At 41.4% G+C, this 22,997-nt stretch overlaps 1 protein-coding gene across 4 annotated transcripts in view; it reads left to right on the top strand.

The window, feature by feature from the left end:
- Positions 1-634: 634 nt before the first annotated feature.
- The window catches only part of MTR (5-methyltetrahydrofolate-homocysteine methyltransferase), a 64,171-nt gene continuing 41,808 nt past the window's right edge, over positions 635-22,997 (top strand). The window contains exons 1-11 of one of the 4 annotated variants that reach the window (XM_079969469.1): positions 635-1,027; positions 3,960-4,171; positions 8,808-8,897; positions 11,252-11,321; positions 13,289-13,381; positions 13,812-13,918; positions 15,166-15,225; positions 17,809-17,903; positions 20,936-21,036; positions 21,984-22,045; positions 22,841-22,908. In XM_079969469.1, coding sequence (XP_079825595.1) covers positions 973-1,027; positions 3,960-4,171; positions 8,808-8,897; positions 11,252-11,321; positions 13,289-13,381; positions 13,812-13,918; positions 15,166-15,225; positions 17,809-17,903; positions 20,936-21,036; positions 21,984-22,045; positions 22,841-22,908 — 1,013 coding nt within the window. In that variant the 5' untranslated portion in view covers positions 635-972. Of the gene's footprint in view, positions 1,028-2,237; positions 2,260-3,959; positions 4,172-8,807; positions 8,898-11,251; positions 11,322-13,288; positions 13,382-13,811; positions 13,919-15,165; positions 15,226-17,808; positions 17,904-18,421; positions 18,524-20,935; positions 21,037-21,983; positions 22,046-22,840; positions 22,909-22,997 lie in introns of those variants that run through there. The other 3 variants (XM_079969466.1, XM_079969467.1, XM_079969468.1) reach the window with 3 other exon arrangements.

Raw genomic sequence — 22,997 nt, 5'->3', positions numbered from 1 at the left:
ACCCAGGGAGCTTCACGGCCAGCTAGGATTTGAACGCTGCTAGCCCAGGTCCTGGTCCCAACGCTCTAACCACTACATGGCACACTCTTTTGGAGCAGGGTGTGTGTGGAGCGAGTGCTGGAGGCCGAACTAGGACACGGAGCCCTTTCGACATTTCTGCATCCTTTGCAAAAGAGGTCTAGTTGCCTTCCTGCCTAATTCAGATCGAGGCCACGGTGCCTCTTTTGGGAACCTGTCCTTGAACCAGGGCCGGATTTAGGTTTAATGAGGCCCTAAGCTACTGAAGGTAATGGGGCCCTTGATATGTCCAGCTGTCCTTTGTCAACAAATTGTCGCTGTTTTTGTGTTGAATATATGCTATATGGAACAGACTTCTGAACGTATTAAGTTTGAGAACCAAGGTACCACTGTATATAGAAATGAGCAAACCAGGGATATTTTAGGGAGCAGGCTAGCAGGCGGGGCCCATTACTTACATCATAGGAGCCTACACAACACAAAACACTGTTGCTGTATGTAGGTTATTTATTTATTTTTTTCTCTTATATTTTGGAAATGTACATCCAGTGCTTTTTCCTTTACATTTTTTTGGGGGGCCCCATGAGAGTGGGGCCCTAAGCTATAGCTTGTTTAGCTTACATGTAAATCCGGCACTGATTCATTTATTAAATCTGTGTACTGTACGTGGTTTCGGGGAAGGGAGAGAAGAATAAAAACCAATAGCTGTGGGGGGAAAGAGGGCGCCTTTAATAGACAGAGAAACCGAACACATAGACGCCGTCCACCCGCTCAGCTCCGCCTCTCCTCACAGCTGAGGCGGCGAAAACAGGCGCTCACGAAGAAGGGAAGCCCGGTACAATACCCGGATGACGCGCAGGCGCCTTCTCCGCCCTGCCCTGCATACGGCCTCCCCAGCCAGCGAATTGGGGCTCTTCTCCCATTTGCGGTATCGGAAGGCGAGCGCGGAGCGGGATGTCGCCCGCCATCCACGAGCCGCCTCATCAGTCCGGCGGCCAGCAGTCGGACGGTGCGTGTTTGTTTGCCGGGAGCCGCCAGGTCACGCGGTGCGCAGCTTGGGTCCTGGCCTCGCGTTCTTCCCGCTGGGTCTGGGGTATTGGAGCGCGCGCGTGTCCCGCTGCAGCTGGTGCAGCAAAGTTTTATTTGGCACCTAAGGGAAGAGAGTAAAGCAGGCTTTAACGGTGTGTCGGGAGAGGGGATATTTTTTGCAGAGAACGTGGGGGGAAAGTAACGGGTGATTCTTCATGCGGTTTCTGGGTGCAGGACAAGAAGTTGGGGGGGTTAACTCTTTCCAGCTAACTTTGCCTCATAGCAGACCTGTTGAAATTAAGGAGCGCGACAAAGTTCTGTCCCTTCATTTCAGTAGGTCTGCTCTGAGGGTAAAGTTAGTTGCCTTCCACTCCTAATTCTTTCCCCTACTTAGACTTATTAGTGTGCGTTTTGTATAACTTTCTTCCCTTTAGTAGTTGTCGTGGTGGACAGAACATGATGCAATAAAGCATGTGGATTGAAAAACCTTTGGCTGTGTTGAACTGGACAATGGATAGTAGGCAATAAATGGATCTTCTGTATTCATTAGTACCCTGTGAGACATTATTAAGAGGCTCAGTAACTTGCCTTCTGAATATGTCTGTGTGTTTGGCAGCAGGAAAAAATACATCAACACAAGTTATTGGGAACCACGTGTACTGTGGTCCCGACTTGCTTTTGTTTTCTTTAAATGAAACGTGGTTCTTATTTGCTGGTGTCTTGGATTGACGTGTTGGGTTTCGAAAGAGAACTTTATCTTGCAGTATTTTAAAGGACCTTTGGGAGGCATGGAAGAAATATAAAAAAGCAGGACCAGCAGACGTAACATCTTTTAGGACATAGCTATGTAAATGTTTTGGTCCATGCTTCATATATACCACTAAATCTATATAATCCTTAAAGAGTAAAACAAAGCAGGCTTGCAAGTGTTCATAGAACTTGCCCCTCAGGTGTAATCATAGAGATACACATTTGGGAATTAAAATGAATCCCAGGGTTTCTTAATAGTCCACAATGTTACTGAAGGTTGTCCAAAAATCTGTAGTGTGCATGTTTATTTAGAAGTAACCCTCAATAAGTTCAAGAAAGTGAGTAGGGTTTTTGCATTTAATGTTTTATTCCTTGTATAGGTAAAAGTTCATTCTCTTTAAAATTTGCCTCTTGAAGGGGCCCAAATGACTCAAAACCCTGTATGTTATAAGACTCAATAAGGTTAGTTCAGTGAAAATCACATTTCCCCCCATGTTTTGCATTGTTTTGAATGTGTGCAATGCTGGTGATAGGTTCTGTGCCATATTTTACCTCTGTCTTATGGTGATGCTTTCTTAATGGGAGCTGAAGAAATCCCTGTATAGTTGTGTTGTCCTTCTCTTAAATTAACATGGGACACAATGTGCCAAGCATCTTTTCTAGGTGCAGGGTAAAACTGTGTATTCCAGTTTGGATACAGTGTGGTTTTCTAAGCTTCTGTTTTATCTCATTGTTTTATCTCACTGAAATTACCTGTGGGACTTGGTGGGACTTTAGAGTGAACATTGTTGGGATAGGGCTATCAGTGATTGTTCTTGTGTGGTGACCTAACCTCTTAATGCCATTTGCTCAATAGGAAGCTGATTTATTTTTTAGAAGGACTCGTGTAGCTTAAAAATCATGTGGGTAGGCATGGCCTGTGTGCTGTGTGTTGTTGTTGTTGTTTAGTTGTTTAGTCGTGTCCGTAACAGCTCACAATTGTTGGTAATCTCTCCTGAATGTCTTGACAGTGTGACAGAGCATGTGCAAAAATGCCTACCTACTACTGTAATTAGAAACTTAGGCTTTCTTTCCACTCCATGGGTGATAAAGAGGATTATACTCAAAGTAGACCCATTGAAAGAAATTGAAAATGACTTCAAAAAGTCCACTCTGAGTATGACTGACATTGGATATATCACAGCATGGTAGAGCTGCACTGTTAGTCCTCAAGCAAACAAGCCCTAAAATCTACAGGCTTGCAAGAACATAGGGAGAAGCATTGCTGCTGAGTTAGGAGCTGGTTCTACATCTAGCTCTATAGTATACAGTCATACCTCATGTTATGGACACTTCAGGTTACGTGTTTTCGGGTTGTGGACTGTGGAAACCCGGAAGTACCGTAATGGTTTACTTCTGGGTTTCGCTGCTCGTGCATGTGCACCAAATCGTGCCGGCTCCTGTGCAGACGCTGTGCTTCAGGATGCAAACGCTGTGGGTTGTGGACATGCCTCCATTACGGATTACTTCCGCAACCCGAGGTTCCACTGTACAATTCTTTAAAGGAGTGGGTATCATATTTGCTGATTGCTTTGAACAGGGTGGATTTGATTTAAATCAAATTGATTTAAATCACTAGTCAGGAAGACTTGATTTCATCAGTTATTTACAGAAAGACTCATTCTTGCAGGTATAACCTTAATATTTACAACCAGATAATTTTACAAAAATAAGGTTTCATTTTTGGAATAATTAATTTTTAGAGTAGTTTTTACAGTTATATCAAAAATTACTGATTTGGTTATACTATTAGAAATACATAGACAGATAATTATGAAATTGTTGTGAAGTTTAATAAGTTAACTGTTTATATTTGGATAATTTTTCTGCTGTACTTTATTGGAAGGAGGAAAACAATCATTTCCTTAATAACAATTTAAACAATTTATTTAACTAAAACAATAACATTATATCATATGTATCCATGTTTGTCAACTGATGTGGTTAAACAATTGTTTTTTTAAAAAAATCTTAGACTCGGTTTTAGCACACATGAAAAACTTAAATCCTGATTTTAAAAATCCAATTTAAATTTTAAAAAATGATATATTTTTTTAATCATTGATTTTTATCCACCCTGGCTTTGAATATGCATTTCTCACTTGACCCTGTTCCTAACACAGCCACGAAGAAAAGCCTGAAAGATGAAATTGAAATGGTTCTGCGGGAACGCATTATGGTTTTGGATGGAGGCATGGGGACCATGATCCAGCAACATAACTTAACAGAAGAGCAATTTCAAGGTGAAGAATTTAAGGATCATATGAAACCGCTAAAGGGAAACAATGATCTGTTGAGCATAACTCAGCCTGACATAATCTACAAAATTCACAAGGTCAGTATGGTTTGTTTTATGATTATTTGCAAAGGCATATGCAGATAACTTAGATGACAATAATTATCATGGTTCCTTTTGCTGAAAAACTTGTGTGAATTATAATGTATGTAGAAGTAATTGCTGAGTATGTTGCATACTTTCTCTTTCTTTAGTAAAAACTTGAGAATTGTAACAACCAATAAGACCCCACAACATTGGACTGAAAAACTTTTATCAGTTTGAATGGACTCTGATTTCACTGAATATTCTTTACAGAATTGTTTTGTTGCTTTTTATTTACTGAATAAATCTCTATCCTGCCCCTCCTCCTGAAGGAGCCCTGGGTGGCAAAGAACAAGTGGGAAAACAATTTAAAACATGTACAGTACAAAGGTAGACTAGGAATGCGTGTTGGAAGAGTAAGGTCTTCACACTAGGCACCAAAACAACAACAGAGATGGCACCTGTGTAATATTCTAGGGGAGAGCATTCCAAAGTGTAGGTGCCACAGCATTAAAAGCCTGATTCCTATATTGTGTGTAACATACCTGCTATAAAGATGGCATCAGCAGGAGGACGCCCTCACCTGCAAACCAGCACCTTGAGCTAAGTCCAGTAGCTAATTGGCAGCTGGTGCAATTTTTTCAGCAGTGGGGCTGCATATTTGCAATACCCTGCCCTGGCAAGCAGTTGAGCTACTGCATTTTGCAGCAACTGGAGTTTCTCAAGAGCAGCCCCATGTAGAATGCATTGCAGTAGTTCAGCCTGGAAGTTTCCAGTGGAAAGAATGATAGGGTAGTGCAACTTCTGCAGGTGGTAACCATCTTAGCAGTACCCTTCTGTCTGTCTGTCTGTCTCTTTTTTTAATGAGATGTGGTTTGGCATATAACTCTTTTATCATGCATCTATACCTTGAATCACTTTCAGTATTGACTGGTCTCTTGGTATCATTCTATCATTGTATCTATTTTATTTTTAATTGATTTTTAAAAATTCTCTTAATCTTTTTACCTTCAAAAGAAATTTCTTAAAGTATTTGATACTTTAATAAAATAAAACAAAGAATTTTATTGCAGACTGTTTGCGGACTTCCCACAGTTGCCTGGCTGGATCCTGGACTTCATGTGCCATTGGCCTGATCCAGCAGGATCTTCTTATGTCTTAATAATAATAATAATAATAATAATAATAATAATTTTATACTCAGCCCATCTGACTGGGTTCCCCCAGCCACTCTGGACAGCTCCCAACGGTATATTAAAAACATGATAAAACATCAAACATTAAACACTTTCCTAAACAGGGCTGCCTTCAGATGTCTTTTAAAAGTAAGATAGTTGTTTATTTCTTTGACATCTGCTGGGAGGGCGTTCCACAGGGTGGGCGCCACTACCGAGAAGACCCACTGCCTGGTTCCCTGTAATGTTTTTAGATTATTAAAATGAAACATATGCTGTCTTCCATTTTAGCACAGTTTTCTTATTCCCCCTGCTCTATAATTAGCAATAAAATACTTCCAACTCTTAAAAAAGCTACTTACGTAATGGTTCAATAGCAGTAAATACACAAAATATTTGAGTGTACATTTTAAAAGGTGATAGAGTAAGTGCTTTGGAAATGGTGTGCTTGAGTGAATTGAATTTCCCCCACCTACACACTTATGTCAGCCCATTTGTGTGGGTGGAATATTGAGAGGTTTACATGCAGACAAAGTGCAGTACCTCCTTCTCCACTCAATTTCAATTTCACATGCAGTTTGCCATGGAAGAGCCTTGATTGGATACTGCTAGGAGCCTCCAGTTTAGAAGCATCGCTAGGTAGAGGGGGGAAGCTAAGCAGACATGAGAAGAGAAAAGAGGATTTGGCTCATTATAAGAAAAAACAGGTGATTGAAAGATCTGCAACACAGTGGCAGGTTGAAAGGCAGGGAAAATGTATGTTGTGGGAGGTGAATTTGGGAAAGCTGAAAAGGTTGAAAACTAGGGATTTGAGCTGCTTAATAGCTGAGAACATAGGGAAACAATGTATGGAACCTCTGAGAATAGAGTTAATTTCTTTTCCCTGTTAAGTTTACTACTACTTCTTCTTCTTCTTCTACTACTACTACTAATGTTATTATTTATACACTACCCACCTGATGGGTTTCCCCAGCCACTTTGGGCAGCTCACAGCAGAATAGTAAAAACATGATAAAACATAAAATATTAAAAACTTCCCTAAACAGGGCGGCCTTCAGATGTTTTCTAAAAGTCAGATAGTTGTTTATTTCATTGACATCTGAAGGGGGGGGGGGGTGTTCCACAGGGAGGGTGCCACTACCAAGAAGGCCCTCTGCCTGGTTCCCTGTAACCTCACTTCTCGCAGTGAGGGAACCTCAGAAGACCTTTGGAGGAGGACCTCAGTGATGGAGGCTGAGCAATGGGGGTGGAGACACTCCTTCAGGTATACTGAGCCAAGGCTGTTTAGGGCTTTTAAGCTCAGCACCAACACTTTGAATTGTGCTCGGAAATGTATACTGAGAGCCAATGAAGATCCTCTAGGACCCAAGTTATATGATCCCAACAGCCACTCCTGACCACCAGTCTAGCTGCTGCTTCTGGATTAGTTGTAGTTTCTGGGTCACCTTCAAAGGTAGCCCCATGTAGAGTGCATTGCAGTAGTCCAAGCAAGAGATAACTAGAGCATGTACCACTCTGGCAAGACAGTGCACAGGCAGGTAGGGTCTCAGCCTGTGTACCAGATGGAGCTGGTAGAAGATGCGCTAGACACAGAATTGACCTGTGCCTCCATGGACAGCTGTGAGTCCAAAATGACTCCCAGGCTGCACACCTAGTCCTCCTGGGGCACAGTTACCCCATTCTGGACCAGAGAGACCCCCATACCTGCCCTGGCCCCTGCCCCCCCAAAACAGTACTTGTCAGGATTCAGCCTCAGTCTGTTAACTGCTATCTATCCTCCAGCTGCACTCCATTCACTTGGGATAAGGACATGGGGGAATATGTGTTGGATAAATGTGTTATATGTTACAGTGCAACTTGGTGTTTGTGTTTAAAAAAAAATAAATAAAGGGGGGGGGAGAAGGAAACTTAAGTTCTGCAACATCAAACTCCCATCAAATGTGTGAGGGGGGTTTCCTCCTCCCCATCCCTTCTGATACCATTACTTACTGAAAAAATTGAAAAATATCTCCATGCCCTACCTCTCATTTGCTGCTTCTACTATTGTTGACAAATGCTGAAACTGAATGGGGTCTGCTGCTACTATTCAGTCCAGCAGAGGAGAAACCAATGCAAATGCAGAGGGAATATCCGCAAGAGAGACCTCGAAGCTATGACAGAGAAGCTTCCTGTCACGTGTTGGTGCAGGTGATGATGGCACCCTGCCAAAGTTAGGCTTCCCAGGTAACTGCTTGTGTTGCCTTGATGTAGTGCTGCCCCTGCACAGTAGTGTTCTCTGCACCCTCTCACTGCATGTGAAATGTGTGCTGAAGCCTCTGTGAGTGGTCTCAGCTGGACAATCCAGCCATCTCAGGGGTGGGAAAGGACAAGCAGCACATTCAAGGCCCACTTGCAAATCTATATATGTTACTGGGTCCCAGTTGACAGGCAAGGTTTCGTCTGCAGTAGGGTAAGCATCTCTTTAAATATTGAAGTGCATGGGATGCATTTGCAAAAAAGAAATGAAAAAAGTTATTATCAGAGAAGGGAGGTCAATCTGTCTCCCAACCCTCTTTGTGTCATTTCCTGTCATAAATAATCATGCAAGTTCAACCTTAGTTTTTGAAAAGTATGTTTGCATCTAGAGAAACCTTGTCACTTATCAATAAGTTTCCTTGAAAATCTAAGCTGGGAATTTCTCTTCTAGCATTTTGATTAAAATATAATTGGCTTTAATTACCCTTGTCCTCATTTATTTTTATTTTTCACTGAGAAAAATCTCAAGGGTTTAAACCGTACCACATCATTATATTGATATTCTAAACAGTCACATCAGTACTTCCAAGTCTAGAAAGAAGTATGCACATTTCTTTAAGGAACTGAAGTGTCTTCATTTTGGGGAACAGCATGAGTACCCAAGAGGAATTACTGCTATTGCCACTTTCAGTTATAATTTAATTACATAATATATGGTAGATTTTCATCTCCTGCTGTTCAAATAATGAAAAGGCACTAGCTGACTTTGCAGATGGTAGGACTTTTTAAGCTTTCCCTCTAATCTCTTAAGATTAATTGCAGAATTAAAAGTGATGAGAGAAAGCCCTGTTTTACACCTGGTTACTTACTGAGAGTGGTAGGCAAACCTGTTCCCCTTACAGAACTACAGTTCCTAGAGTTCTGTGTGGAAAAGGGATTGTTTGTTAAACCACTCTAGGAATTTTAGCTCTGTGAAGAGAATAGGAGTCTCCAAACAACCCTCAGCACCCTTAACAAACTATAGTTCCCAGGATTCTTTGGAGGATGTCAGGACTGTTTAAAGCGGTATGGCACTACTTTAAATACAGAGAGCAGATGGGCTTCTACTGTGAAGGACTGTAGAAGAGCTTAAATTCCTTGTTTGACATTTCTAAAGAGGCTTAACTTGCATTTGAAAAACAACTTGTTCTCCCCCCCCCCACTCCCAAAGAAACCCCCTAATCATTCTCTTTTTCTTGCAGGAATACTTGATGTCTGGGGCTGATATCATTGAGACAAACACTTTCAGCAGCACTAGAATAGCACAAGCTGACTATGGCCTTGAACATCTGGTAAGAATTTTGAATTTCTTGTTAATCAAGGTTGGGTTTTCTAGCTTGTTCACATTTACTCTTCTCCTTCACGTGGCTGTCTCGCCACCCCCTGTTGAAATTTAGATGGGGCACATGCCTGCCCCTTTTGATTATTTTATTCTGCACTGTGCCATGTACAATCATGGCACTATATATAAATAACAACATTTTTTTGAGATGTTATAGGTAACGTAGTTTTGATTTGCTTCTTTCTGATGAAAGATTATCCCAGGCCCAGCCTAGCAAATAAAGATTGAATGAGTAGGAGAGAGAACGTGCAAGGATTATCAGCCACAGTACTCCATTGTATGTTTGCAGCTCAAGGTCAGCAGCTGCAGTCCCTTGTTTCTATGGAGAGAAGAAGAGTTTGCATGCAGTAGTGTTAAGGGGGCATGCCTGATCCCCTGGAAGCAGTTATACTAGGCAGCCAAGCCAGTGCCTAATTACAAGGCTGGGTGATCTCTTGTAATGCATTCTTGCTTTAGCATACATTCTGGATCAAAATCAAACATGCCCATGCACTGTGTGGCTACTCATCAAAGGATCCTAAAGGATCAGTGAAACAAGAGTCCCTCGCTTCGGTTCTTTTTATTCTGTTAAAGGGGATAAAGGAGTTCCCCCATCATTGGTGCAATGTGGCATGAGGGGCTTATTTAGACTTATCAATGTGGGTTTGAGGGACATTAATTTCTCAAAAGAGTACTTTTTGAATAATTGTTCTCTAATGGGGAACGCTTGCTTTATAGCAAGACCGTGACACTTTTAGTATCCTGTGGCTTGGTTTCAACCGGGCTCTAAATACACATTTTAAAATAAATTAATAAATGTGGACAGTCATGACTGATTTATGCTGTCTTGTGACATTTGAAATCCTTTCCTGGGTTCTTGAGGTAAGTAAATTTGTGACGCTGATCACATTCAGACATAAACTAAACTATGGCATAGCTTTATACAAATGGACAAGGACATCTGAGCTCCCCACTGCCCTCCAATATTAGTAGGAGATTGAAAACAAAAGTGAGAATTTCCAGCTAACTGTGTTTACCTATGATGTCTGTGTTGTTGTTTTTTAAATAAACAACCTTATACCTTAACTATGGTTTAGGGAAACTATCCAACTCAAAACTGGTTGCTCATTCTGGTTTGTTTCCCTAAACATAAGATTAACTGCAGTTCTATGTTCAGATGCAACAATAAACCATGGTTAATTGGAAGCTTTTACTTCAGTTTTCAATCTACCCCATGTGGCAATATCAGAAGAAAGGAAAATGAGAGCCCACAGCTTAAGGCTTCTGCACGTAACACTAAACAATCATTTGTTGGAAGCCTACTACAAAAAAATCCTGAGGCAACTTACAGTACAAAGAGTACTTTACACTTTACTGGGCACTAAAATAACCACAGGCTTAATTCTAAAAGCAACAGATGGAAACATTCACCTCTTCCCAACCACATGCACATGATTGTGATCATCAAAAAGTGAGCAAGCTAAAGCTCCCACAGAAATGTTAATCATTAGATGCATGGCAGAAGAGGAAAGTCTTTGGTACCAAAAATGTGTTGATGTAGGCAACTAGGCAAATTTCCTTGGGGAGAGTATTCCCCAAATGTGGAGGGTGCACCACTGAAAAAAACGTCTCCCTCGTTGCTACCCTTAAAGCTTGTGTCAAAAAGGGCAATCAGAAGAGGGCCTCTGATGATCTTGGAGGGGTCTGTGTTGACCCACAGGCTGAAGTTCTCTGTTGCTGTCTTAGAAAGACAAGACTAACAAGATCAGAATGAACACTGGAAGAAAGATCTGCTAGTGCACAAAAAAGGAAGATGAGCGTACTTTCTTACTAATGACCAACGGGGGGATTCTTGACTCCAGGCTGGATGTGTGTTGATCCTGACTGGAGGGTCACATACTAACTGGGCACTCTCAGTAACCCATTGGTACAGCATTGCCTTGGTTGAATTTGGTGGGGAGGGGTGAGATTAGGCTTTTGTGTCTTCTAGAGTTCATCCTCTTTCACATTTCAGTAGAGTGTGTTGACGAGAGCTGCAAAAAAATTCTTGTCATAGTGTTAGCCCTTGCCAGCTAACATTTCTAGCAAGGTGGAGACTTTTGAGCCAAGTTGATAGTTTAGGCCAGCTCTTTGGAAACATGCGGTGGTGGGTGTTGTTGGTTTTTTATACCATGACTTGTGAATTGGCTATAAAATGCATTGCAAATGAACACTCTAAAATGTAGTTCAAAATAGAGTTAGTTAAAATTCGAATATAATGTCTTTTTCTGAATGCTTGTTTGTTTTGATGTCTCCTCCACTTTCTCTTACCCCTGTGCTGCCCAGGCTTATCGGTTAAACAAAATATCAGCACAGGTAGCCCGAAAAGCAGCCGATGATGCCACTGCTGAGACAGGTAAATAACATTCCAATATTTCTAACCTAAAAAAGGTAAAGGTAAAGGTACCCCTGCCCTTACGGGCCAGTCTTGACAGACTCTGGGGTTGTGCGCCCATCTCACTTAAGAGGCCAGGGGCCAGCGCTGTCCGGAGACACTTCCGGGTCACGTGGCCAGCGTGACATCGCTGCTCTGGCCAGAGCCAGAGCCGCACACGGAAACGCCGTTTACCTTCCCGCTGGTAAGCGGTCCCTATTTATCTACTTGCACCCGGAGGTGCTTTCGAACTGCTAGGTTGGCAGGCGCTGGGACCGAGCAGCGGGAGCGCACCCCGCCGCAGGGATTCGAACCGCCGACCTTTCGATCGGCAAGTCCTAGGCGCTGAGGCTTTAACCCACAGCGCCACCTGCGTCCCCCATTTCTAACCTACTGGCTTTCAATTAGTTCACACCACACATTAGCCTAGGATCACTGTTTCACATTAGGCTGGAGGATGTAATTGCTGGAGGTGTCCTTCAGTGAAACATAATAATGCATAATAAAATAGGCGCTATTCATTAGGGGCTCTTGTGGGTTCCAAATTCTGCTTAGATTCCAGATGTTAGTGTCAGTCAGTGCTATTCCCAAAACATTGCAGCTTGCATACTTGGGTTTCTTATTTATACAAAATTACCTGAAGGTCAAGTAAACTGGCTTTAGTTTCTTGCAGATTCCAGCAATAGGCAACTTAAGTGCTGACTGGAAAACATGGTTTTCTTAAATTCCAGCAAAAACCCACTATCTGGTTTCAAGGAGGAGATGTAGACTCTTAATAGCTTTAAAGAGAAGGTGTTGTTTTCTCAAAATCAAGACTAGAAGAGACCAGTAATAGTTAAAGAGAGATCTCTTCAGTCTAGCTTACCTATGAGACTATTAAAAAAAAACATCTCCAGAATCTACTGCACATTTTGATCTTGGAGTATCTAACTAGTCTTTCTAATTAGAATCTCGGTTCTTCTTGTAGAAGCCTTCAGCCAAATGCTGATTGCTAAGTTTGTCAATATGTGAAATTTGGGCTTTCTGCCCTGGTTGCGCCTTGAGGTTTGTTGTGACAATAGAAGCCACAAAAATAATTAAAATCAACAATAGGCTAAAAACAGATTGAAACACATGTCCACATTCTACATATCTGGATAGGCTTATCTAAATAATAATGCTTTTAGCAGGTGCTGAAAAGAGTAGAGTGAAGGGGCTAGCCTTGTCTCATCTGCCTATCTACTTGTCCTTACTGCCAATACCCCACAAGTCCCTTTGTCCCTATGTATAGTTTTGTCCAGCCCTATATTCATTTTGGCTCCTCCCCCCCCAACTCTGCCTGTTCACCACCTGTTGTTTCCTCAGTTCTGTGCATTTCAGATAACTTTCTGCTGTGTCCCACTTCCTTTAGCTACCCTGTCTCTTGACAGCCTCTCTACCTCCTTTTTCCTTCCCGCTTCTCTCATTAGCCTAATTCAAGCTATATTCCCCACTAACCTTTCCTTTAGGCTCTTTCGTTTCTCTGAGACTTCTTCCCAGTTGTCATCCATATGCTGGATGCTGTTTTAATTCCTGCCAAAATGATAACTTTCCTTCCTCACATTGGAGCTGGACTGCAAACAGTTGTATTCCTTGAGCAGCTGAACTATGCCAAAATACAACACCTGCTCACCCAAACTGTAATATCACTACAATGCTAAATAGTTTTTGTATTATTATTTTTAAAATGTATTTTCTATATTGGTACTTTGGAACTCTCCCCCACTGGATCCTTTGAAGTTCCTTGCTGCAGGATTGTGCCACTCACCATCGGCATGGCAGGCAGGTTTTTCCCCTCCCATAATTGTTCTCAAGTGCAGTGCCGTACTTTTATCAATTGGACTGGATAGCACGTGATGAAACACTGGTGTATCTCTTTGCCCCATCATCCAAAGCCTGTTTCTCAAATATTATGTCTCTTCTTTGTAAAGGAAGGAAAAGATATGTTGCTGGTGCAATGGGTCCCACAAACAAGACCCTTTCTGTCTCCCCTTCAGTGGAAAAGCCAGATTACAGAAATGTCAGTAAGTATTTAGATTGTTATTCCAAAGACTGAGGGCAAATATTATTTATTTTGCTTTTTCTGTTTCTATCAGTTTAACGCCAACACCACTTTTATAATATAGGCTGACCTATTAACATGTTTTTGCTGAGTCCAGAGACGTCCAATTTTGATGCCAGTTCATGTTTTTGTTGTGGTTCATAAATCTATTTCTAATTCCATGTTAGAGGTGTCCACAATATCTTTGAGGAAGCTAATTAGAATTATTTGAGAGCCGAATAACTAATCTCATTCTGCTGTACATTGCGCCAAATGATAAGGAATTGCAGTGCAAAGTTACCTTCTTGCATGTCCACCAGTTGCGGAGGATATGAGAACCACATTTGTAGTCAGAATAGGTGTTTCATTGTCACTTCTAGCATAAAAGGGAATCTGTTATTATTGTGTTGCAGCTTTTGATGAGCTCGTGGAAGCGTACACCGAACAAGCCAAAGGACTTCTTGATGGTGGAGCAGATATCATGTTAGTTGAAACCATATTTGATACAGCCAATGCCAAGGTGAGAATTCAAAGCATACTCTTGAAAGTGCCATTTTTAAAAAAACAAACAAACCCCACCCCACCCCATGTGAACTATAATTTAATTGATCACAAAGTTAGATGACACAAGTCAAAAGCAGATAAAACTCATTTTATTTAAAATGATAATATTGATTCTCTTTGTACAAGTGCATTAAACAAGGAAGGATGGGGGGGGGGCGCTGTTCTGTTCTGCTGGAGTCCTTAATACCTTGTAGTATTCTGGATGGGACGGTTAAAATTTCCTGGAAGGGGATGCCATGTATGAGATGAGGTTAAGAAGCTCCTCTTCCTTGCACTGGATGGGGAAGCTTCAGGAAAGAGGAAAGGAGAAAAACGAGCCCTTTCCCCCACTTTATGGAGACCTTTCTCTTGATAATTAAAAAACAGTGCTCCAAATCCGAGCCCTTTAGCAATACATAGCACAGAGGGGCAGTGTTTTGGGTGGATGTAGAATGAGAGAAGTGTCCTTTCCTTCCCCTTGGTGAAGCCTAAACAGGACTACATGGCTCCTCCAGGCTTGCTGAAGCCCTGAGTGTTCCTGTTAGAGGCTGGAGATAAGAAGAATGCTGCTGGATCAGTCTAAAGGCCTCTGTGTTCCAGCATTTGGTTCTCTCAGTGGCCAACCTGATACTTTTAGGGAACTCACAACAAGGACAGCAGCGTGGTAGCATTTTCTTCATTGGGATCCCCAGCAACCAGCATACTTCCTCTGATTCTAGAGGCAGTACACACACACACACATACACACACATGGCTGTTTTATGTATGTGCTTTGTGCAGGAATGGACATATATGTTCGTGTGTTTGTATGAATATATATCTGTGTGGGTGTGGATGAGAAAGAGTGGGGTGTTCCCACCCACCTTTTGAACGGGCCTCACCCACCACTGGCATGAACTGACTGGAAGGTTAGAGGCAGTGTGGACCTCAGGCTGAAAAAGGTTTCCCACACCTGCCATAGATTCATGTCACTGTGAAATTGCTGTTGGGCAACTTTTCCTGCAGTCACAGAGCCACATGAGAGACTATATTGTGGCTCCTTTGTTGTTGGTCTTGTTTTTATTTAGGGGGTCACTGGTCTCCTTTAAAGAAAAAGCTGTTGGTTCTGGTCTAATCCTTCCCTCCCTACAACAAAACCGCAAGATGTGCAAAATGTTTGAAAACTCCAAAGTGGAAAGAAGGCAAATCACCACCCTTAATTTTTGTGACGTTTTCATTGCACAGGCAGCTCTCTTTGCGCTCCAGAAGTTGTTTGAGGAAGAGTATGACCCCAGACCATTGTTTGTAAGTATAAGAACTGAAAGAGTAACCACAACTCGTGTATCTGAAGAAGTGTGCATGCACACGAAAGCTCATACCAAGAACTAACTTAGTTGGTCTTTAAGGTGCTACTGGAAGGAATTTTTTTTGTCACAACTCATGAGTTAATGCTCAACCAACTAAGAAATGAACACTTTGTTTTACAAACTATACGGTCTTGTATGTTACCTTGCACTTCGAGGTTCCTTTCATTAAAGTTCCCGACATGTATTTTAGAGCATCAGCATCCTCTTATGAAAATTATAAATAAATATGCGTTGGCATTTAGAAACCGTTTAATATTTAAAACGTCTCTTCAGCGGTATACAAAATAAGCAACAACAATGTAATTAAAATAAAAATGCAACATGGAGCCATTAAAACAGTATTATAAAAACAAAAATAGGAATTCAGGGACTGTGAACATATAAAAGCAGGGTCCCATCTTGCCTGCTAGAGAAAGCTGAGGCCAAAAAGGAGGTCATTGACAGATGTCTGAAGCAACTAATGGTTGCTTCTTCATATATTGCAGAGAGAAGGGCCTTCCACAGTACAGCAGCAATAGTGGAAAAGCTGTAGTTTCAGAAGCTATACTACCTTTCCCTATTTGGCTGTTCTTTGAGTTTAAAATATGTTAGTTAAAATATACTGCCAGGAGCCCCTCTGGTTCTGCTGTGTAAATATATATGTAAATGTGCAAACTTCTAGTGTGCAATTCTGCACTCTGTGTTCACAGAGTGACTCTCACTGGACTCTGTCTTTCCGTGCCATCTGCTGTCACGTTTGCTCTTCCGAGTGTGTTGAGATTCTCCTGGGCATACTTCAGTAGCAGCTGAAGGCCTCCTGTGTCTTTAACCAACAGCATTTTTTTGCCAGCTTTTACATATGGCCCCCATGCACAACTGTCTGCTCCTGCTGGGAGAAGCCTGCATGCCTGGGACAAGGGCGGACAGTAAGATACTAGCTGTAAAATGTGCTCTTGCATGGACCCTGCAGATTGCAGCATGCTGAGAAGGGCACACCTGGGAGCAGCTGGCAGGGGAGAAGAAGTTTGTCATAGAGCCCTGTGGGAAGCCTTCTGCCCACTGTGACAGCAAGGTGGGAAACAACCATTGTGCTTCTCTTGTCACATGAACACCTTATCACTTTGGACAGCTATCCCTTGAGATCCACGCTGAGATAGACCATTGGGTTAGCTTCCACTTATTATGTGGTTCAGCTACCACTGCTTATGTGGTTCAAATAATATATATCTAACATACTGGTTCACCCTAATGTCTCTCAGTATCTCAGATGCCAAAAGTTCTCCTGTACTGCGGTTCTTATTCATTAGAAGCACTCATGAGAGCTTCCATTAGATCAGGGTGTTAGGAAATGCATCAACCTGGTTCAGTAAAAGATACCTTATATTTTGTCTGTCACACTTACAGCATCTTAAGGCTGCAACATGGAGGAGTTAAAATTGATTGAACTACAGGTTTATTGACTGCATTCATATGTCATGATCCTAGTTTGCCGCTTACTATGTTTTAACAGCATGCAGGGGCACAGTGCACAATAATTCTGGCTTGGATGGTTGAAACAAACTAGGAAGTCACAATCTGAACCCAGAATCGTGGTTTGTTTCTGCCTAATAAGCCAGGATCACTAGCATGCCATAAACTATTGCTTATTGTTGGCTTACGAATCTTGGCTTGTTGGAGAAAAACCATTCTCAGTTCAGTAGTCATGGGAAACCCAGCTTAATTGTGTCTTCCTAGTTTATTCCCCCTACTTGTGCCAGGAGAGGAGCGAAGTAGGAATGATCAGGCAGAGTGTGCACCAGCATGCTGCTTGTACCCAATAAACCATAATAAGTCAGCAATCCTGGGTTATTGTGACGTGCAGATGCGGCCATTGTGTAATTAAAAAGACTAGTATTTTGCAGTTATGTTGCTGCTAGCATCAGTTGTGTAATGCATTATTGTTTCCATGGAAATCTTTTGTGGTTTTGGAGTTTGTTCCATAATGAGAACATTGGAACCATCGGATTCTAGTTATAGGCAACGTTGGAAGCATAGTATTAAATAAGGGAAGGGTTGAGGACCTGTGGTGTTCAAAAGAATGTGAAAATGAATGCCTCAAATGCCAAATTATAGGGTTATGGGGGAGGAGGAGGAGGTTTTTTTTCTCCCTTTCTTTGGCTTGTTATAGAATAGGTGAGTATTCCTCTTAAAGGAGGGGTGGGAAGCTGATTGAGCAGAATCTCAAAAATCTGGTTAATTTTTTTAGCATATTTGTGTTCTCTGTACAATTTCCTAACATCCCAAGTGCAAATTCAGATAAAAGTTTCTTCCTTCCTCTCTTCCTTTGTCTTCAAATGGAGAAGGGAGCTATTCATTTACAGATCAATCTTTGTGGCAGCTAAAACATTGTTTACAGAGGTTGTTGCACAGAACCTTCATCATTCTGATTGCCTCTTGTTAATTTTTAATCAGGCATTGTTCATTTCAGATCTGCTGTTGCAGCCGTCTTCATACAAGGTTTTTTTGTGTCTCTCTCTCTCTCTGCTTCCCTTGTGGTGTTTAGGTATCGGGAACCATTGTCGATAAAAGCGGCCGCACTCTCTCTGGCCAGACTGGGGAAGCTTTCGTCATCAGTATATCTCACTGTGAACCACTTTGGTGAGAGAAGTAAATTTACTTACAATAAAGCTATGCAGTATTGATAGGCTCTGTGCCAGTTTTTCTAAAATCGATTCAGATGAATGGGATTTGCGGTAGGATTGTGCGGACAATGTTTGGACCCCAGTCTAAGGTATCCATCTGTTCTGCTTTTCAAAGCACTGATTTTCAAAGTGTATAGACGGCCTTCTTAGGGACACGTAGACCTAAGTCAATCACAGCTCTCTCCTGGTGTGCATCTTGATGGGCAGGAGGCAGAGCATCAACCTATTTCCTGCCCTTGCCAATCAGTTGTGCACTTCTCGCTGTCATTGCATATTGACAGTCCTTGGCCCTCAGCAACCTTCAATGCATCCCATTTTGGATTGTAAAGCCAGCCTTTCCCTCTCCTCTGCCAAATCTCTCCACCTACTGGGTTTTTTTAGCCTGTCATTGCATTGTGATGTGGAGGACGGCATGCAGGGAGGGTCATCCCTACTCTTCTTTCTCCCCATATAAATCATGCTGCATCCAGCCTGCCAAATAGCTGTTTGCCGGGCTAGGTGGAAGTGTGAGATGGTTGTGGAGGATGAACGTGTAGGCAGGTCACTCCCATGTGTCGTTCTCCATTTGTAAATCGTGTGAGTATGTGACCCTCTCTGACCACATCTGCTGTCATGGGGCTTCCAACTGCCCACCTACTGCCCCGTGTATGTCTCTTGGGGGCAAAATGTTTGTTCATTCCTTCCGCCAGTGCTCAAATGCACTGATTTGTTGTTGTTTTTTAAGTGCAACCTTTTAGAACTTCCAGTGCGAATTACAGAAAAGGACTAGGTACACGATGCACAGTGAGAATATAAGCATTCTTGAGTCATTTTGGGGCCTGCCTTCCTCCTTACCTTCCTCTTGCCACCCTGGAGCTTCAGGGAGATCACCAGATGAGGCTTGTAGAGACAGACAGAGACAGATGGTGGTGAAATGACGCAGAGAGAAATTCAGCAGCTTAAGGTGAAAAAGGAGCCTGAGCCAAAGAGAAAGAAGGCGGAAGCTTATAAATCAACCATGACTTAGCAGCATAGAGTGAAATTGTATTTATCTGTGGTTTGATAAGGATGACAGCATTAGCTCTCCTTATCTGTGCTCCAGCATTTGTTGAGTAATGGGTCTATAAGTTAAATTCAGGGGTTGTTTTTTTTTTGTTTTAAATGGCCTCCCTTTCTTGTTCATTTTTCTCTTTTTTTGGACAGCCTTTCTAATCAATGTTATAAATGTGTGTGTGTGTGTGTGTGCGTGCACGCGCACAGCTGTGTGAAAACCTATTTTACAAGTAATTGCATAAAACCACTTTTTAAACTATTTGATTAGCTGAAAATATGTCAGCTGTTTGCTTGTGAGTCAAGCCAAAGAGGTCAGAAATGTTGTTAGTGATCTTGCTAAGCTGATAACCACATACATCCTCTTATCTTAGACAGTGTGGGCTGAAGTAGCTTCCACCTATTGCAGAGAAGCTACTGCAGAGCTTCCAGAAGAAGCAGCTCTGCAGTAGGCCAGGGGTTCCTTAACAGTGTAGGTACTAGCCAGGTCCAGGATCAAATGTGCCTAGCTTCAGAGAAAAAACAGCAGGGTGGTCTCTGGTGCTCAGAGACATCATAATGCCTTACTGGGAAAGAGGAATGAGTATGCTAACACTGCAGTGAGCTATTCATTTGGCACACACACCTCAGGATTCTTATTTACTGTTGGTTCCTTCCACAGTGGCCCCAGGAAGGATTTTGCTGCTGTTGTTGGCTTTCAGAACAGAAAAGATGCTTGTTAGTGAAAGAGTTTACATATTGCCTATCTGAACTCCAGAATTTGAACTCCAGAATCTTGGCTAGCAAGCATTCAATAATTTCTCTGTTTGTGGTCTCCAGTAACCCTTCCGCTTTAAGCTGAAAACTCTTCTATTCCATTAAGCTTATGAAGGCAATTAAGAATACACCTTTCCATAATAGTTAGCTGATTCCTGATTTTAACTTTTTTTATATATGGACTTCCTTGTACTGTCTTATGTATAATAGTAAACAGCTTTGATTTTTTTTTAATGAATAACAGTTTATAAACATTTCAGTAAACAAACAACCAAACGTATTGCCACTCATGGGCTAGATGCACAATTTGTCAGACTTACGAGCTGCTTGTTTTCATCATTAATCTTTTCAGAGTTTCCTGGCAAGAGGAATTGATTGTTAAACCACTCTGAAACTGTAGCTCTGTGAGGGGAATAGCGGTCTAATAAGAACTCTCAGCAACTATAATAAACTACAATTATCAGGATTATTTAGGGGAAGCAAGGACTGTTTAAAGTGATACAATACTACTTTAAACATATAGTTCATATGGGGGCCTAAGAATTTTTCTAGTTCTGCTGTTGGTACTTAATTGTTGGGTTCCTTAGTTTGATAGGATGAAACAAATGACCACAGGAAAAATATTTTTATTCAACTGTATTTGAGATCTGAGGAGAGAACCTATGCTTAGAATTTGAGCTTAAGACCTGACTTTGTTCATATTTCTGATGCAGATGTTTACACTTAATAACCTGGTGAGAGGCTGCTGAGGCTCTTTCTGTGTAAAAAATAAAATAAATCAGCCTCAAAAGAATCAAAGGTGAATAATTCAATTACACAATCTTAACACTATCCCTAGGCATATTAGGCAGATGTACACTCAAGTTCTTCCCTGGTTTAAAAATATTATCAAAAGCAGGAAAATAACCAGGTAGGCGATTTGATAGCAGGCTTTTGTGACTTCGACCTCATATATGTGGTGGTTTCAAGTGGTCTCCTCCAGCTACTGACCAGACAGACCTGCTTAGCTTCAGCAAGGTGGTGGATCATGTGACCTCAGATCAGAACCTGGGACTTTGTGGGTGTCTGAATGGTTATCTTTTTTTAACAGCAGTTTGTAACAAGCTAACAAACTAGTATTTTCAGTGGGGGTTTTTTTTGTGTCTCAATCAAAACAAATAATATATCTACATACATACCTATAATCTATATTGGTCTTTCTAGCATCGGACTAAACTGTGCCTTGGGGGCAGTGGAAATGAGGCCCTTCATTGAAACTATTGGGAAGTGTACAACAGCCTACATTATTTGCTATCCCAATGCAGGTATGGACAGATTTGTGGGAATTTTCTGTTTTTGCTTATCATTAAGTAATAAATCTTGTAAATCAACATGATGTGCATTTCTAGCACAGCTGCAACAGCTTACTTCATAATTATGTTATCTGCGGTCAACTTAATTGTTATGCAAATGAAACTGCATGAGAAAACCCTGCCAAATTCAAGACAGTTATTATGGTTTGAACATGTGGAAGCACCCTTGAAGGGTTGAGTTGATAGGAATGAACATTTTGAGCCCGGTCTTGTAATGCTTCCTTGGTATTGTGATGTCTTCCACTGAAGTCTGTATGCTTGAAATTTGAAGCACTAATTTTGATGTATAATTTGTTACTTACTATTATTTTCTGTGGTAAGCAAACATTTTCTGTGGAAAAAGATGTGAATGAATCTTTGGATGACACTTAAATTGGTGCCTACCATTTAAACACTGAAACAACTGCTTCTCCATTCTGCTAATGCATTTGCTGATGTTTTTGTAAAAAAGGACATTTGTTTTTAGAAAGAAAGGGAGGGAAAACCTGGAAATAATAAATAACCTTCAAAAGCTAATATTTTAAAGCTAAGGCAGGTTGTTGCCTGGGAAAATCTAATTAAGAAAAGACTAATGAGTTTTTTATTTATTAGCAATGTAGCACATACTCATTAATCCCATTGAAAACTACAGCTGCAGTGATGTTTTTTTCTTTCTAAGCAGATCAAAGCTTTAGAAGTTAAGACCTTTTACCAAACCTCTCAGAAGAAAAACTTCCTAAGATTTATGTATATGGATGTGCCAGATGCATATGGATGTGTGTTATCGAGCAAATTATAAATTTGTATTATCCAGCTGAAATAATAAATGGAAACAAAACTCCCCTATAGTTACCTATAGATCACGTGAAAAGTTAGGTATAGATCACGTGAGGTTCAAGCACTTTCTTATATTTCTTCAGGTCTTCCTAACACCTTTGGTGGTTATGATGAAACACCTGAAGTGACTGCCAAGCACCTAAAGGTAGGGGATAATATTTATTGTGTGTGTATTTATTCCAACTGTAGAGGGGAAAAATATTTGCATGTAAATCAAACCCTGTATTTGTCTACTCAGAAGTAAGTCATATAGTGTTCAATGGGGCTTACTCATAGGTAAATAAATTTTATAGGAATGGGGCTACTGGTTCAGGATCCCAAGTTTGTCCCTGTTGATCTCAGATTATGGAAGACATGTTGGTAGACATGTGGACTCACAAGAAGGACAGATGGAAATGGTTTATAGGAGCCTCACATGACCCAGACAGCTGCTTTATACTAGCATTGTGGGGCTTTGCTTTGATTGTGCTGAAGGATATGGACTGTATAAAAGACAAGGAGGTACCTATGCAAAGAGTGACTTGGTTCAGGATAGCGCTTAAGCCTTCAGTCAGGCTGAGAGTGGCGTTGCCAGCATAGTAATTCATCTCCATTCCTGATGTGCTACATTGGTGACTAGGAAGGAAGTAGAGCTCTTAAGCAAGCAGAACTTGAGGCAGGCTTCCCAGAAATCATATAGATCTATATTTCAAACACACACTTCGGGGGGGGGGTGTGTGAATGTAACTGTTTGAAGATGAGAAAATTCTTTCCAAATGTGGTTGTGTGGGCAGCTCCAGCTATATTCTTGTTAGCTAGCAGGAATCATTTGAAGGTCCTACTGCACTAATTGGGCTCATACCAGTAGTATGTGACATTCTACTTTTATATTGCTGTTAATTCATCCCCACCAGCTCCTCTAGTTCAATTATATCTAAATACTGTTTTCCCTTATCTGCAGGATTTTGCCTTAGATGGTCTGGTGAACATAGTTGGTGGCTGCTGTGGAACCACTCCAGCGCATATCTGGTAACTTGATATATTAACATCAGCTTCAGCCATCTATGCAGACAACCAAAGAAGCTGTTTGGAGGGTGGGGTAGTGGATTGCTGCACAG

This window comes from Podarcis cretensis, assembly GCF_951804945.1.
Source record: "Podarcis cretensis genome assembly, chromosome: 3".
NCBI lineage: Eukaryota > Metazoa > Chordata > Lepidosauria > Squamata > Lacertidae > Podarcis > Podarcis cretensis.
The sequence above is the reverse complement of the archived record's forward strand: the minus strand, read 5'-3'. Positions and strand labels throughout refer to the sequence as shown.